Genomic DNA, 16,899 nt, shown 5'->3' with positions numbered 1-16,899 from the left:
AAAATTTTTTAAGGAAAATCCTCTCAAGATTTTTTTTCTTCTAAAAGAAGAGTGTTCAAGGTATCCAAATATCCCCCCCTTTTTTTTCCTTTTTCTTTTTTACTGTGCTCTCACAGCCTCCCTCTCTGTCTCCCATTCCACAGTCTGTTTTACCTTCTTCCTGATAATTTAGGTGGGGTGGGGTATTTCTTTGTATGTGTAAGATCTACTTCCAATTTCCAATACTTTTAGTATATATAGGGGAAAAAAAAAAAGTAGCAGATTCCTCTTTCCTTGCTTTGCATTTATATTCCCACATACACCACCACCTGCAGATAAACTCTCCTCTACTCTAAGCAGCATGAGTGACACACAGGAACTGGTCAGTGATACTTTTCTGCTCAATTCACCAAGTAGGGACCATAACTGAGGCTTCTTTGCCTTAACTATAACATATTCCTAGCGCTATGGTTTTGGTGAGAGCCTGTCATACGCTGTGGGTTGATTTTAAGTGCCTAAACATGTCATTTTGGATGTACGATTGGCCTCTATCTGGTGCTCCAGAAAGACATTGGTCTGACGCAAGTCCCTTGTCCTATCTGCCAGACCCACATAGATACCCTGGATACCATTCAGCGTGCCTGAAATGGTCCTTTATATTAACACTCAGGTAACTGAACAGCCAAACAGCTAGCAGACAGCCAAATCAAATTGTTCCTTCTTGAAGAACTTTCCAGGCCTCTGCTCACCTACCAGGGGTAGGCTGGCTGGGTAGGGTACACCACTTTCCAGAGGCACTTCTACGCCCAGCTTTTAAATGGGGAGGTGAAATGTGCTGATGAACATGTCAGGAGGGAACGATCTCCAGCTGGGAGACAAGCTGCATTTCCCAGAGGTCTTCTGCAGCTTCTCTGCTTCAAAGAACCAATGGACTCTCTACAAAGATCATGAACAGCTCAGGGGCATTCCCTGGAACAAAGATCCCTGTCTCTGCAATCTGCAGGACCACCCTTTGCAGGCCCAGAGCCCTCTTTCTTGTTTCCCCTTGAAAACAAACTCTATTTCAGATAAAACATGCAAGGTTCATAAAGTAACCTTCGGTGATTGGGACTGGGCTGTGCAACAGGTAAATAAATGACTTGTTTGAGAGTAGAAGGTTTAAAAGACCAACAGCTGTGGTATATTTAAATTATTTCTTCCCCCAAAAAGTACTGCAAGCAGAAACACTCAAAAGTGCTGAAAAATAGATGAATCTGTATAACTCCTTAATTATTGAACTCATATTTAATAATTAACTATGCCTAGATTGGAAAAAAAACATATCTTGAGATCTAAAGCAGAAGTGCCTTCATGTTAAAGGGACAGGACAGAGCCTTTAGACTTGAAATGCTATTGCAGGCAAAGAAAGAATTGAACATTTTACTAAATTACTTAATAGGAACACCCTTAAATGCTGAGCAGAGCAGAACTATGTTACCAAATGGCAACCTAAAACTGCAAGGGACTTGAAAGCAAATTCCAAAGTGAATTAATCACAAATTGTAGCATAAGGAACATCTTGGCACCAGGACACTGGTTTATGCTTCCTATTAGAAGCATGATGTGAAGATGCAGTCTTGTATAGACCTGGCAAAATTATTATGAACAAGGCAATTCTGATGGGTACAATGCCACTCTCTTTTCTAAGTTAAGTAGAGAAGAAGAAAAAAAGTAAAAATTTAATTTCTTACACCCCCCACCACAAAACAATTTATAAATCTATGTAGGATGCTGCATGACCTCACTAACTGATTTCACATAGTCCTAAGTAGTTCAACTGGAGATGAGAATTTGACCTTTACAGAAATGTCTTAGAATCTCCAGGGTTACAAGAAAGTCTGTCTACAGTAGGCAAAGTGTGGATTGTACCGAGTGTTGTAGGTTTAGATAAATTAGGTCATTATTTATGATCCTCTGATCACAAAAGACATGAATATAATTTCCTCTTCCAGGTGTACACTGGGTGCCTCAATGGGTGTTGAAAATTTAAACTGGGTGTTGGAGAGCTATCTCTGGTCATTCAGCTTTGAAAGCAGAAGCTGCTGCTGCAATTGGAAACACTGAAATAGAGGGTTCTGAAAAAAAATGACTACAGGCTAGGGAGAGGCAGTTGTAAGCTAATTAATTAGGAGACACATCCTATAGTCAATGGGAAAAATAGGCTCCTGGGGAGCCTATACACTCTGAATCACCTTCTGGAGGAGTTTGTCTGTCCCACTACAAGCTCAGGGGAGTTGTCTCCTAATTCAGGCAGGGGGATTGCCCTGAAGTGACTCAGAAGCACTTCAGTGGCCAAGGAGCCTTGGAAATTCCGGCTGCCCTGACTAGTGGCTGCCCCTACAAAGCTACAAGTTTCCTTGGGTCTGAACAGATGCACAGACCTGTGCTCCCCTGATCACTGATTCCCTCCTCTCGTTTATAACCCCTGAGCACATTTCCAGTCTTTCTGTCAGCATTCCAGAGCAGAAAAGGAGAGAGGGAGAGACAAAAAAGCAGTGGCATTGATCTCTGCTGAGAAAGGCCACTCCAGATCCCACTCCTTATCCCAGTGGGAAATTTTGTTTCAGACAAAACAACTCCTTTAAAGTCTCTGTTTGTCAGACCGGACAGTTAGGAAGTGTTGAAGTGTTCATTTTACCCATTCCTGGTAAATTTATGAAAAAAATCACCTCTTGCCCACTGCCTTAGAATGCCTTCCAGCTTCCACCAGAAGAGAAACTCGGATTGACACTCGTCACCAAAGGAGGTGCATAGTTTGTAATCTATTATTTGTACTAAAGTTAAGGCCCACCATGCTAGATACTCTGCACGTGCAGATAGCTAGGGCCAGACTTAATGGGAGTCTCTCCACTGGATATAGACAAGTCCTACCACAGCACCCATTGACCTGAGGAGCCTACAGTTGGGTGCTTCCCTCCAGGCAAACATGGGTGAGGCCTCCACAAGAGAAAGTTATTAATCTCATTGTACACAAAGGAAGGTGCGGAGGAGATGAAGAAGGGTTAAGTGGCTTGTTTGGGGTTGCACAAGTATCTGGGATAAATCTGGGAAGTGAGTTTCCTATGAGCCAGCCCAGTTTCTCAAAAATGAAGCCTCCTATTCCGGCTAGGAATAATCTAACACATCTAAAAAAACAACACTTAGACTCTTGATAGCATTTTCAGTTACTGCTCACTGTTCAGATGTTAGCTCCAGAGGCAGGTGGCTCAAATGCATCTACTCAAATGCCTTGTACCATTTTACAAGAAAGGGAAACTGAGTCAGTTCAAACAGATAAACTGAAAAGCAGCTAGTTTGCCCTGGTCTGAGAAGCAGATCAAAACCAAAAGAGGAGGTCAGAGCCCCCTGAGTCACTTCCAGCTCTCTGCCAGGACACCATGAGGTGTTGATACCACAGTTACCAATATCCATCCTCCAGGGAATAACTTTCCAGACAACAGCTCTCCTTTGAACTGAAAGTGATCCATTAAATTCCAGCCTTTTTTCAGTCTCCAACAGCCACTGCCAGCACACTTCTCTTCCTGTTGATCCACCACTTCTTTCTTTTCAGCTTCTTATAACTCCTGTCCTTCACCTCTCCCAATCTCTCCCAGAGGGCAATTCCAGTCAACACATAAATCTCACAGCCTTGCCCTTTCTCCTGTCATTCCTTCAAACCTGTTCCCTTCCTCCTTTCTGTGTCTCAGTCTGATGCCACATCTCCCAGACTACTACTTCTCTTCCTCACATAGCTTCAGGAATGTATGGGGCATGGGCAGAGAAAACTGACTGTTAACCAGTTCTCCAGCTGATTTGTGAAGGCACGTGGCTTGAGCAGCCAACCTTAGGCAGAGTGATTTTTTCAGCCTGCTTTGCCCAAGTTCTCATTTCTTCCATCCACAGATTCAGCCTCCACGTCTCTTTTTATACTTCCAGGTCTTCCTGTCAGGTTCTGCTGCATAGGTCCCACTTCGTGGTCTGCCTTCTTCCAAGTCTTCCCTCAATCTGTACTTTTTCTGTCTACTGTTTTCCTTCTGGAGAATGTTCCTTTGGACTCCTGACTTCTCTTTCACTTCAGCCAAGGCTGCTGATACCACTTCTTTCTTCCAGCCATGCTGTCCTTTGGGTGCTGTGTTCCAAGACTGACGTTCAGTCACCTAGTTACATACACCTTCATATTTCTCCCCGTGAGTTTCTCAATTTCCACCTCTGCTTCTCCTCTTTGTCTCCAACTCTCTTCCCAACCCACAGGCTTTCTTGGGATCAGTCTGTATTTGAACAAAACGTGTGCTCACCTCTGCTAAGCATTTGTGGTCACCAGCTTCTCGCACATCTACAACATATCAATCCAATGGTGATGCATATAAAGAGAGTCTTTAGGTCTTCTCATTCTTCAACTCAGCTTCTTCCATAAGGCTGTCCTGTGGTGCTGTTGTTTTTTCCAGCATTTTCAGAGTTACTGGCCATAATCTTTCAACTTTGTTAGTTTGTTTCCAGAACATGCTTCTTCAAGATACAACAGTCATTCCCTGCAGTATATTCAGCACAGGCACTCTTCTGTGTCCAAGTTATCCTCTTGCAATCTGCATCCACAGATGCATTCCTGTTCTTACTCCGGTGGCAACCAGAAGGCGTTTGAAACCTCAGATCTCACTGCCTAATGATTTCCCTAACCACCAGTTTGCTCTGAAAGGAACTTCTGCCTTTCACACATTTCTGTTTAGTTAGATGAATTCCACCTTACATCTATGGGATGGTCCAGGTCTAAGAATTTACGTGACTAGATGACATGCTGCCTAGATGAAAACCAGATGCCCCTGACCTGAAAATAAGACTTTTTGGAGTATACGTTGTCACCTAACTTCCGATACCCAGGGAACCTCCTAACCAAGCCTGACAGCAACCAGTATGAGGCACATCCAGAGTTAGGCAGAGCTGGAGAGTCTGGCTTATGCACAGGAGTGTTGGTAGAAACTAGACTCCTTACATGGGTTTTTGGAGGACTGGTTCCAGCCCTAAGCCTGCCATAGGACTGTTGGTCTTTCTCCCCAAAGTTGTTTAAATGTTCTAAACAATCTTCCTTTTCTGGCATGGGACAGCAGGCTTTGAACCCTTCTCCTCTGACTACACAGGGCCAGGATCCTGCTGCATCTCGTCTTCGCTCCCATTTACTACAAATTAATTAACTTGGGTTATGAACACACAGTTTGTTTGTAGTGTTGACAAACTGTAAAGCTCTTTTACACCTTTTGACAGTTTATTGGCGCTTTAAAGTTGAGGTAATGAGATCCCTTTATACCACAAAAGGAATTTACAAGAACTGCAGGGCTCAGACACACAATCTACTTACTGTGACTATACAAGTTATACTGCAGATAATCTGTCAATCTGTTGCAGCTACATTGTAAATCTTTAGTGTAAATGAGAATAAGATCTTTCAATTGCCATGAACAAAGTGAAAGAAACAAGCAGTTTACATTCCCCAAAACAAAAATAATTTTGCAAGAGACAGAGTTAAAAATGTAATTCAATGAATTATAGCTATGATTAAAAAAAAAAGGAAAAAAAAAACAGTAATACAACACAACACAATTTACTGCAGCATTTCAGGTGTCAGACTGCCTAAGGAATCCAGCCTCCTCTCCACTGTCTAGTCCCTTATTATTCCCTTTTCCCTATCCAAATTGCACTGCCTACTCAAACTTAGCTTGGCCATTCCTAAAATTTCCAAATGTCGAAGTGATAAATGGCAATACAGCCATTGGAAACGGGTGCTTCAGAAAATAATTTTTTTTAAAATATATTGTTGGATTAAGGACAGAGACTTTTTCCTTCTGCTGCTTCAGTTAATAAAACAAACCATAAAAAATAATAAGGTAAAAAATTCCTTAAGTTAAAAGGAATAGAAAATCTTTTCCAGAAAGCCTCCATAGTCAGGATAGCACACAGCTGTGCCTCTATAGATCTCTATGGTCAAATGGACCTTAAAGTCCCAGACCTTTAATTAAGGACCTGGCAAAATTCTTTCAACTTGGATTTGATGAGGACTTTTTTAGAAAAATGCCACAGCTACCCCAACTCTTGCAGTGCCTGGTCCAGTCACTGGCCATGAAGTGTAGGGAATCAGAAAAGGAAGAATGAGAACTGCTTCCCTCTGTTTTCATATGTGTTTAAAAACAATTCCCCTGAACTGTGAGCCCTCAGCCCTCTGGACTTGAAGGTTTCCAGCTTACTTTTGTTCTCTGTTAATTCCACTCCTAGGTATATTCCCTAAGCATTTGCACAACCTTTCTAGCTTGTTTTGCAATGAAAGGAGATTGGTTTTTGGTTTTTTTTTTCCTGCTACACAGCTTAGAAAGACAGGGATGTCTCTGCCTGAAACTGGGAGATGTCTTTCCACCCCCGTACAGTCCTGCAGGACAAACTGCTGTGTGTGGGCAGCTCCTGGGGAGATGCAGACAGCTTTCCTACCACCGCAGAAAGCTTTTCATTCATGCCCTGAAGTAAAATAGGAGGTCCTTTCTAATTTATAACTGCTCATTAACCCTTAGGACACCCAAGAGTTTATCAGCTCTTTGACTGCTGCAGCAGCCTCGGTGCTGGGCGCTCAGGATCACGTTGGCTATTTTAGATTGGATTTGAGCATGGGCTCAAACCAGAGCTTGTCTGATGTCCCCGTCGTGTGGGACAAAACCCAGCCTCAGGCACAAGCTTTACACAAGCAATGGGCAGACCGAGACAAGACATTTGGACCTACCCCATCCCCTCACGTAGGTCCTTATGCACAAAGCCACCACGTGCCATCTCACTTGCAGCACTATCGTGTGCTTGGCCCTGGGCAGAGGTCTTCGTGGAGAGGCTCCGACGCTGTGTACCACCGAGGCAGGGGATTGGGGTGCTGCCTCTGCAACGTGAGGACATGCGATATTTTCCAGCAGTTATTTTCTGTTTGAGCACTTGGGAATGCATAGAGATGAGTCACGGCTCAGCTTTTTAACATCAGCTTTTAACCTGTTTGGTGGCCCACTCATCCAAGGTAGACACAACTTCAGTATCTCTCTGACTTCTTCCACTTCTCATGAAAATATGGGTGGTGCTTCCCCATTATACGTGGGTTCTGGAGGATGAAATCCAAGTTTACAACTAGCCAGATGTGATTTCACTTCAAATTCAAATGAGGCCAAACCTTCAACATCTTTCACAGTGTAAAAATTCCACAAAAAAATTACTTTTGGAACTATTACACTTTTTTGACTAATGTCACTTTGGGGCGTTTAGGGGGTTTGATTTTTATTCTGTACAACATTGCATTTCAATAGTGTACAAATGTTGACATGAAACAGATATAAGATTAAAAATAATATTATGAAAGTCTAGATGAAAGCAAAATAATAGAATTAAACACCTTTTCCTTCTCCCAATAGGGAAAAAAATCTGATATTTTCCAAGCAAGAGGACAAAGTGAATAATTTTTATTTTCTCCAGTAGGAAATATCCTTGAAAGTGACCTAGTCCTGTTGAATGTTTCCCTTTTGTGAAACTACAGTTTTCACCTAAACCATTTCCACCTAAATGTTTTTGAACAGCACCCTCAAGAAAGCAAGGAGTATCTTACTGAGGACGGGAAGGGCTATGTGATTAAACAGGTCTATGGAAACTCATCGTTGCTCTGTTCTGACACATTACATCGCAGAAGAAGTACCTTCCCTGTGTGCTGTTCCATAAATGCAAACATTTCCAAATGTCTCCTTTAATTGGAGGTTACCCAGTCACTTTTTAAAGCCACATCAGTCCAGAAAGGAAAGGGGAAGATTTTCCCAGTTCCTGCGATGCCTTTGCATAAACCAGCAAGCCTGACACAAAAACCACGCTCCGCCCCTGAAAATAGCTCACAACCAAAGGTGCAACGCAGGAAAACCTCTTTAAACTGACACCAGGAACAAACTGCTTCAAATGCAGCAGCCAACTACCGCGCGATCCCATCGCGAGCTGCACACAGCTGTTAACATTTTGCATTATTGCCAGTTAATCTCCCGCGCTGCTGCCGAACGAGACGGGGAATGTCTGCCCGCAGGAGCGGGTACGCAGGGCGGCACGACCATTTAAATGCTAAGATCGGTTCGCTACATCCCCGGCACGTGATGAAAGAGAATTAGACACGCGGGAAAAGCGAGGATGAGCCCAAACAGAGGGTCCCTGCCTGGCTCAGGTCCCTGCAGCCCTGAGAAAACCCAGATCTGGGTCCAGGCTTCTCGGTTTGCCAAACTTCGCAGGCTTTCTCCCATCTGGGGTGGAAATTCACCCTGGTTTTGTTGTTGGTTGCTTCTCTTCCTCCAGCCAATCTCCCGGTTGTAGTTGGGGTCAGAATTGGAAGGGGTATCTCAATGTTATATTCAAAGGTTTAAAAGAGGTGACTATTTCATCCCACAAAAAGCCTCCACATTTGTAGTAACCCATAGACCTCCCCCTGTCAAGAAGCACATGCTAATATATTAGCTATATTCTATTTATATCATATATCATATTATATTTATTATATATAAGCGCCCATCTCTCAGTCCCCTTTACATCACATGTTTTCCTCATTAAGATCAGCACCAAAATACAGAGCAACTGATTTAAGTTTAAATCAAAGATGATAGATGCATTTCTGTTAGAAAGAAGGGCAAGCTAGGAAAGACACAGCAGCTTTTCCTGAACCCAGCTCTCTGGTTTTTTTCCTCCCATCTGCTAGGTCTTTAAAATCTAATGGTCATCTTATATTTGTGAATAAGAAAGTGAAGGAACAAGTCATTGTACATTAGTTACTCCATGGGAAGTGCCTAAGTGCAGTTTCTTACCCCCAGTGAATGCAAGGGGATTCAAGGCAGCTTAGCCTTCTGTTCAAGAGCCATCTGCTTTAATGCATCATGTTAAAGTCAAGGTCTTGAAAGGAAAAATGCTGTCACAGAAAGCAAAAAGCCTCCTACAACCACCACACAGAATAATGAACATCTAAGGAAAAACAACCTATGGAAGTGACCCCAGAAAGGCAAAAAGGATCTGAACTCATGGTCTAACAGGGGTGTGCAAATCAATGGTTTCGGTTAGTGGAAAATAACATGTATTAAATGGACTAACATTTAAGTAAGGTAAAAAAAGCACATCTTATCTCTAGCAGATCTCTGCACCCTATCTTGAATTCCCCTGCTACAGATTTTTTTTTTCTCTTTTTTTTCCCCTGGGAAGCTTTTCTTTTTAATATGTGAGTAAAGCAGAACAAATTCTCTCATGTTGTCTATGATCGCTTAATCTCAAACTCAGCACAGATACATAACACTGCTTAATGGAGGAAAAGCAAAGAAGCATTTGATTAAATGTTTGATCTCTTGAGGAATGCATAGGCTCTATAGAGTACAGTGCACAGCTCACAAATATTTTGTGTTTTATTATTGATTAAAAGTGATTAAAATTAATAATTGGTTCAACTGATAAAAAATACTTTTTTCCTGACCTAACCCTGAAAATGTGTAAGATTGTTTTGATTGCAGAGAAGTCTGGGACAGAAGAAGTGCAGAATTGCCTCTATAATGTCACCTTCCACAATCAGCATCCATTGCAAGTGCAGGGACATTCTCTGCAGCAGGACTATCCATGACTTTAGACAACTGAAATGACCTCTGACACCTCTGTTTTATTTATGCTGATAATAAATAGATATGGTATTAAACCAAAACTCTCTGGACATTGTTTTTTCTTTACCACACAGCTTTCACAGTCTGGACAAAGTGAATGTAGCATGTTATTAAATCTGAAGCGTAACATCTTCCTCTGGTTGGAGAGGTATAAGTTATTAGTCGAAACACAGGGAACAGGCTCATATGTTCATGCCCCATATCATTACAGTGTTGGCACTGACAAAGTTTCAGCTAAATACACAGCAAAAGCGCTGGTTTTCTTTTGGGAAGATGCACAGTCTGTTTCAAGGGGGCGCAATGGAATAATGAGCTCCCCTACACCGGACTGCTAAAAATGTGAGAGAATGGAAAAGACCTTTAAAATTTTTCCATCCGTGGTAATAAGAGTGTTGGGGCCACGAAATCAGGCTGTCACAAAGAAAAGGTAGGTGTCCTCGGCTACTGATGCAGCATCTCCACTTACGCTGCTTCTTGCACCCTGTCCCTGCCCTCCCTCCGCTCAGCATCTGCTCGTGTCTCCGGTCCGCTTTCCCTGGGAAGGACAAAGGTGCAAGAACAACCAAGGCCACCATGTTAACTTCTCTCCTGAAGCTTGTCAGGAGAGTTTCTCAGGGAATAAATTACGAATGGAGCTGGAGACAGTGATAAATTTCCCTTCTGAACAATCAATAAAATTCTCTCAGCCCCGCTCAGGCCCCTACTGTGGATGCAAGGGCCATAATTACATTGTCAAAAAGTCGAGTTGCCCTGGCTGACTGAAACCCCCTTTAAAACTGACGTGTGATTGACAGGCAGTTTATGGGTGGCACGCTTTGACTGGCAGGGGAGTTGGCTAAAGCCAAAGGCAACAGTGAAATTTCCCAGTCTGCTACAACTACCGGAGCAAAGGACTGCCACTCACGAGAGAATTGTGGGAAACCCTTAGTCATATTAACATATCAAAGTGAGGAGCTGACAGCGCTTACTAAACAATCTGAACTCAACCATGGCTGCAGAACATCCCCCAGACTTCCCAGTCTGAAACAGAAAAGAAATTAAAATGCGCTCAGTCCTGTCTTCACCAAGACAGCTAAGAATTTGGAAGCCTGCTTATTTAACGATTTTGATCTGAGATAACATATACATGCATGTATATATATGTACCTCACAAATGTATATTGCTGAGCATGACAGCCTCTTTCATAAATATATATGAAAGAGGCTGTCATGCTCAACAATTTGTTCTATACCACAGGCCAGACTGGTACTAAATTGGAGACAGAACAGCATATTTCTGTTTCATGTAAGAAATATGAACCCAGCGAAAGAGCACACTCCTTTTGGTCTTGTTTTCTACCAGTCTTCTACTGCTTCAGTGCTAAATTGCAGATTACATGGTTTGAATGAGCCTTAATTGCAGCTATGCACTGGGACTGTATGTAGTGCAGAGCTTAGAAGTGACTTCATAGCTAGTCTGGATTTCTTGAATAAGAAATTTATAAGAATTCTTGAATAAGAATTGATAAGAAATTGAAACCAAGAAATGTTTCCACTAACGGGCCAAGTCACCTTTGGCTCCACGTATCTCCATCCAGGTAATGCTTGGGTTGCAGACCTCAGCTTCTTGGTTTCCTTGGGAGTGAAGAATTGCTGGGAATTACGGCACTGAGTAAAACGTATGAGATATCAGTGAGAAATGCCTTGAGGGTACTGACATGGACACCTAGGTTTACTTCCCTCCCTCATATTGCCAAGGTAACACTGTAAAACGTACTTCTGCCCTGTTTGGCTCTATAATTTCATAATTGTCCATGAGGATAGAGTCAACAAGCCAGTGATGATACAGGCTCAGAATGAAAAGGAGAAGCGGCACAGGAGGCGTAGCTACAGGGAGATGCTACTGACTTTGCCAGAAAACAAAACAGCATGAAGAAGACAAGGCTCTTGTTATAAAGGGCTGACAATCTAAGGACAAAACCCTGACTTACAGAGCTCAAACCAAGAATGGAAGGATACTTTAGAGTAGCAGGAGAAGACATGGAAAGCGAAGCAGCAAAAGCTGTTATCAGGCAAATTCAAATCAGACATTTTAATGCTTTTCTTAAAAAAAGAAAAAAAAATTAAAACATGGATGATTAACCAAAGTAATCCCCTGGAACAAGCTTCTACAGAAAATGCTGGCTTCCGTTTCCCTTGATGTCCCCAAAGACCAAGCCTTTCTGGAAGGCATGCTTTAATCTAATGCGAGTTACTGAACTCAAGGCTGGGATAACTGTGTGAAATTCAATGGCCAGTAACGGACAGTCAATTCAGCCTAGATGATCTAATAGCACTTCTTCACAGAGCCCCTCTAGGAAATGGGATAGAAACGCCCTGCCCTTCTGCAAAGCCAGTTTACTGAAATTATTAAAGCCGTTTGCAAACACTATATAATTTAGCCTCACCGTGTCTCAACAAAGTGGTCGAGAGCACCTGACGTGGCGCTGGGGAGCAGTGCAGCCCACCTCCCTTACCACTGCCAGGACCACCTTCCCCAGCCTCTGCCGATCTCTCCTGATTCCGAAAAGCATCTGTTCGGCGACTCTCCTCCAACAACCGACCTCTCCCGACCTTGCTCGGCTCCTGTGAGCTGAGAGGATTACCGCACAGCGGTACAGCTCGCTCCCTGCCTGTGCTCAGATTGTACCCCTCGGTGTCTGACAGCATTTTTGACTGAGCGCCATACGTGTCAGCGATGCTCAGCTAGCAACCTTTCTGCCTGTAGGCCAGGAGGGTGTAAGTTCAAGCCCTGCTGGAGGATACGAAAGCCTACCAGGATGAAGGTTGACACACAAGAACATAAAGGAAGGAAATGAGGCATTCAGATATGTTGCCCTTTTTTTTTTTTTTTTTTCCCTCCTCTATGACACATACTGCCTTTAAAAACAGCCCATTAGTTAAGAGCTTGACAGGCGCGCATTGCACTAATATTCTGATTCATGCTGAGTTTGGACCTGAATTCCATAGCCAATCTACTGCACCAAGAAATGGCCATTTTATACCTGTATTTCATAGCCCTCCAAAAAAGCTCTGCATCTAAAGTTCTCTGTGCCACAACATCTGTGAACCTACAGCCACTTTCTGTCCGTTAAGTCCCTTGTCTCTTCCACTTGGCAGGAACTTAGAGCTCTGACCCTGCAGGGCTTCCTTTGAGAGAAAGGTCCAGTGGTTACAGCAGAGGACAGGGCATCTGGGACCGAAATTCTTGGCATTGCCACAGTTTTTCTGCATAGCCCTGGATTTGTCATTTATGACAACAATCTGTGAGGACCACCAGAGAGTTACCAGCTGTGCTCCTAATGCTACCGACAGACCGCTGGATGCCAGCACAGCACGGAGGGATGGAGGAGGAGGGGAAAACACACTGCCAGGAGCACTTTGATGGTGCTTTGAGAAGTGTCATCTCCATTCCAGCTCTCACGGGCTAACTGCAGCATGCTTAGCATTGGCCTCACCATGGGACCTACCTGGCAGACTACCCTCTGTGGGAAACCCAAACAGCCAGAACTTCTCTGGGGAGGAAACTTCCCAGTTGTTATGGAGAGAGATGAGGGGAGAAGTGTCCCCCATTCCAGTAGCAGAGCAAACCTACACGATCCACAACGGACAGCTGAGGTCCAGTTTCCAAGGGATGGAGACTTTAATTTGTGGACAGACATGCACAAATCCAAACATCTTCTAGGCACCTAAATGACTGCCAGAGTTTCATAACTACTAGATACCATCTATCTTCTTGGGGTCCAGATTTTCAAAATGACTCGGCTCCCAGTATGGGAGCTTTTATGGAGATACAGCACTGAGCTTCCGTGCATAAGATACTGCAGAAGTAGGAGTCTGATGGTGAATGCAAAGACATGAAGTTCTGGCCCAAAAACCTGATTTCAACAAATACTTAACTGTAATTAGAAGTACAAGTTCATGACCAAAGTTGTTCGGTTTGGTTTTTTTTCCTCCAAAACCTTTTTTCCTTTGTTTTGTTTTCTTATATTCATTTGTCCTTTGCTTTTGGAGAGAAGAAAAAATGTACTCACTGTGAATGGAAAGGGTCCCATTCCTCACTGCCAGGAACTTGACCCCATATGGATGTAACGGTGGAGAATGGAGGCTTCCGTAGAGATAGATGTGTGCTTTATGACGGAAAGGGGCCTCAGGGGATCCCACCTGGAGTTCTCCTCCATCAGATATCAGAATGTAATGAGCATGCAGTTCTACAGGTCCTGGACCAGTGAACAACAGTTTGCCACCTGAAGACAACAGAATAGCAAAATGCAACCATAGATCTAATAGCCAGTCATTATCTCACAGTCAAAGGAACTGTAAGAGTTGGGTAAACAAATGGTTTTGCAATAAAATTACAAGATTAAAGGTAAAATGTTATTGCATCCTGCAAAATTCCCACCTTATCCTATACATATCCCTATGGATTTATCAGCTCTTTCCAGACCCAATTAATTCAGTCCATTTTTCAATTCTACCACAGGCTGCCTTTCTAGACTTGAGCAAGGGCATTCAGCCTGGGCAGACATCTAAATCTCTCCAATCCCAATGCAAGGGAGCTGTGTTTGGAAAATCCCAGTTTTAACTTACTCACTCTCTTAATGTTAAAAAGCGATATTGCTACTTAATTTGTATGTTACTTTTCAGACTACAAACTACTTGTGACAGGGAGAGGGGAGAGGAAAATCACTTTGGAACATAAGGACTGGGAACTTGTTTAGATCAGTGGTTGATTTAATCCTGCATACTCTTCCGGCTGCTGTTCAAAACCAGATGCTTCCAAACACAGTATAAGAAACTTCTCCCTGTTAGCTGGATGTGAGATGATCTCCCCATCTCATGAAAGCCTCATTTTAATCACTAATTAGAGGTTAGCTTAGCCTCAAAGCATAAGGTTTCATCTCCTTGCCAACATTTTCCTTTTACCATCTATTAGTATAACTGGATAAGATTTGTCAGTAATATAGATCTGATCCTTCGATTCTTTCTAATATTTAGTCTCAATGACTTCTTGAAGCAATGAGTTCTGTGGTCTAAGTACACAGTGCATGAAAAGGCATTTCCATCTCTTGGGTTTGACTCAGTCTCTTCAGTTCTGTCAAACTCCTCCTTTGTTCTTGCCTTGTGTGAGCTGGCGATCCCAGTCTGTCATCTCAGGATGGTTTACTCTTTTATCTCCTTTCATATTTCCGCTCCTATGAAGGACACTGTCACTATCTTTACAACGTATTTGGACAGAGTGGACTCTCAGAAATCTAATCATTCTGCACATGGAATAGGGTCTTCCTAGGTCAGCCCATGCTTCCCAGGACCTAGTAGGGGATACCTCAAAGCCTGGCAACCTCAGACCTCTTTACAAGGGGTCTATCACTCTCCCAACATTTCCCTTCAGGTGAAGTAGCTAATAACTGTGCCATCTCATACCATGGCCAGCTTTCCACTGGCCTTAGCAGTTTTTAATGGTGACCTCTATACCTACCAAACAGTTGGCTTTCCTTCCCCGCAAGATACTACCAATTGTTAGCAAGAAGGATAAAGGAGATCAGACCTCTGCTTTCATTTCAGTATCAAGATGAAAAAGGAGGGAAAAAGTTTTAATATAAAAATCAGATTAAAAGCTACCTTGATCATTGTTCGCCTTTGATCAGGTCCTGCTGCTCTCAGTGATAAGGGAGATACATAGCACTCGTGTGTCTTTCCCACCTAGATGTATCCACTCCTGCTGAACATATTCTGCTTATCCTGATCTCCTTACTTATTCTTGCATTGAGGGGCTTTCATTGTTTCATTGATTTCTCAGTCTTTTAACAAAGTCTTATAACTTAGTTCTAATTTCTTAGGCTTCTAACAAAGATAGTATTTGAATAAGGACTACCCATTAAATATTTTCTTTCCAGATTTCAGTAGATTCCACATAAGTTTTTACAGAATATGCTTAAAGGATGAAAGAGAAATCTCATTTTCTTGCTTGTAACCACTGGGAACCATGGGATTGCTCCCACAAACACCAACTCCCCTATGTGTAAACTGTCTCTTTCCCTAGACATACTTTTCTACATACAAATGTATTTCTGTTAAGCTTGCTATGTAGTGTTTTTACAAATTATACTGAATACACTGTGATAAAACAGCACACATTTCAGCTTATTTCATGCAAAACAACAGAAGATATCTGACTGTTATTCTGAGATACATCTGAGACTTCTAGAAAAATGAAATGTTCCTAATACAAAATGTGCTATGCTGAAATTAGGATAAAACTTGAAACAGTATTCATTTGCAGACTGAAGAGACCATTAGATGATATCGCCTGATGGTCTGTGCACATCATGCTACCGAAAAACTGGAGGAAGTCAAGTCGTCTGTGTTTGACTGCTGCATACCCTCCAGAAAGGCAGGCAATCAATTAAGTGACTTGGGGACATCACTCTACCATTTTCTATGATCATCTTTTCCAACAGCTAATTTCTCTTACTGTTCACAATTTCTGCTTTATTTCCAATCACAACTTGTCAAGGATGAGCTTTCAGACAAAGGGTCGCTTTGTATCCTCCTGCATTGCACTGCAGAGAGCTGTAGAAAACAGCATTTTCTGTGAAAGTACTTACAGGTAAAATCAAATCTCAGCCCTCATTCAGACTGGTTGATAAGATTTTTAAGACTTTCCCTGCAAGGAATTGTCTCTAATTCATGAAGCAGTGCTTCTAGAGCCCTCTATAATTTCCTGTGTACTCTGAAATTAATATTTGTGGGCCACAGAATGCCTGTACCTGTAGTTTTAAAGCTCTTGAATCAGACTGGACCTGTTGATTTAAGAATGTGTATTCCTTATTCAACATCTTCATTATATTAACATTCTTCAGTAATAAATGGACTGCTGGTCCATCTTCCTCTTGTGATATAATTTGCCATCCTGTTCATTCCCATACTGAGAACAGAAATATTTATTAAATACATTTGCCTTATAGCACCAGCATTAATAATTTTATCACCGCAATCTAGAAATGGAACTATAAATCACTGCGATTTATTTTATTCCTAACATAAAAAAAGACACCTTCCCCAAGGTCTTTATTGACTTCCTATGCTCTGTTCCCACTGAAATATAGTCATTTCTGTTTCCACTTCTCTTCACACAATTTTTAATGAGTATTCTAATTGCTACCATGTTGTACCACTGAACCAGGAAGGCTGGTAGCCAGTTGTCCTA

At 42.4% G+C, this 16,899-nt stretch overlaps 1 protein-coding gene across 1 annotated transcript in view; it reads right to left on the bottom strand.

Annotated features, from left to right (window-relative positions):
• Positions 1 to 16,899, bottom strand: part of PKHD1 (PKHD1 ciliary IPT domain containing fibrocystin/polyductin) — a 261,269-nt gene that overhangs the window by 149,848 nt on the left and 94,522 nt on the right. The window contains exon 36 of the mRNA XM_069805584.1: positions 13,724 to 13,936. Within this exon, the coding sequence (XP_069661685.1) occupies positions 13,724 to 13,936 (213 nt within the window). The remainder of the gene's footprint in view (positions 1 to 13,723; positions 13,937 to 16,899) is intronic.

The sequence above is a fragment of the Haliaeetus albicilla genome, chromosome 18 (genome assembly GCF_947461875.1).
Source record: "Haliaeetus albicilla chromosome 18, bHalAlb1.1, whole genome shotgun sequence".
Taxonomy (NCBI): Eukaryota; Metazoa; Chordata; class Aves; order Accipitriformes; family Accipitridae; genus Haliaeetus; species Haliaeetus albicilla.
The sequence above is the reverse complement of the archived record's forward strand: the minus strand, read 5'-3'. Positions and strand labels throughout refer to the sequence as shown.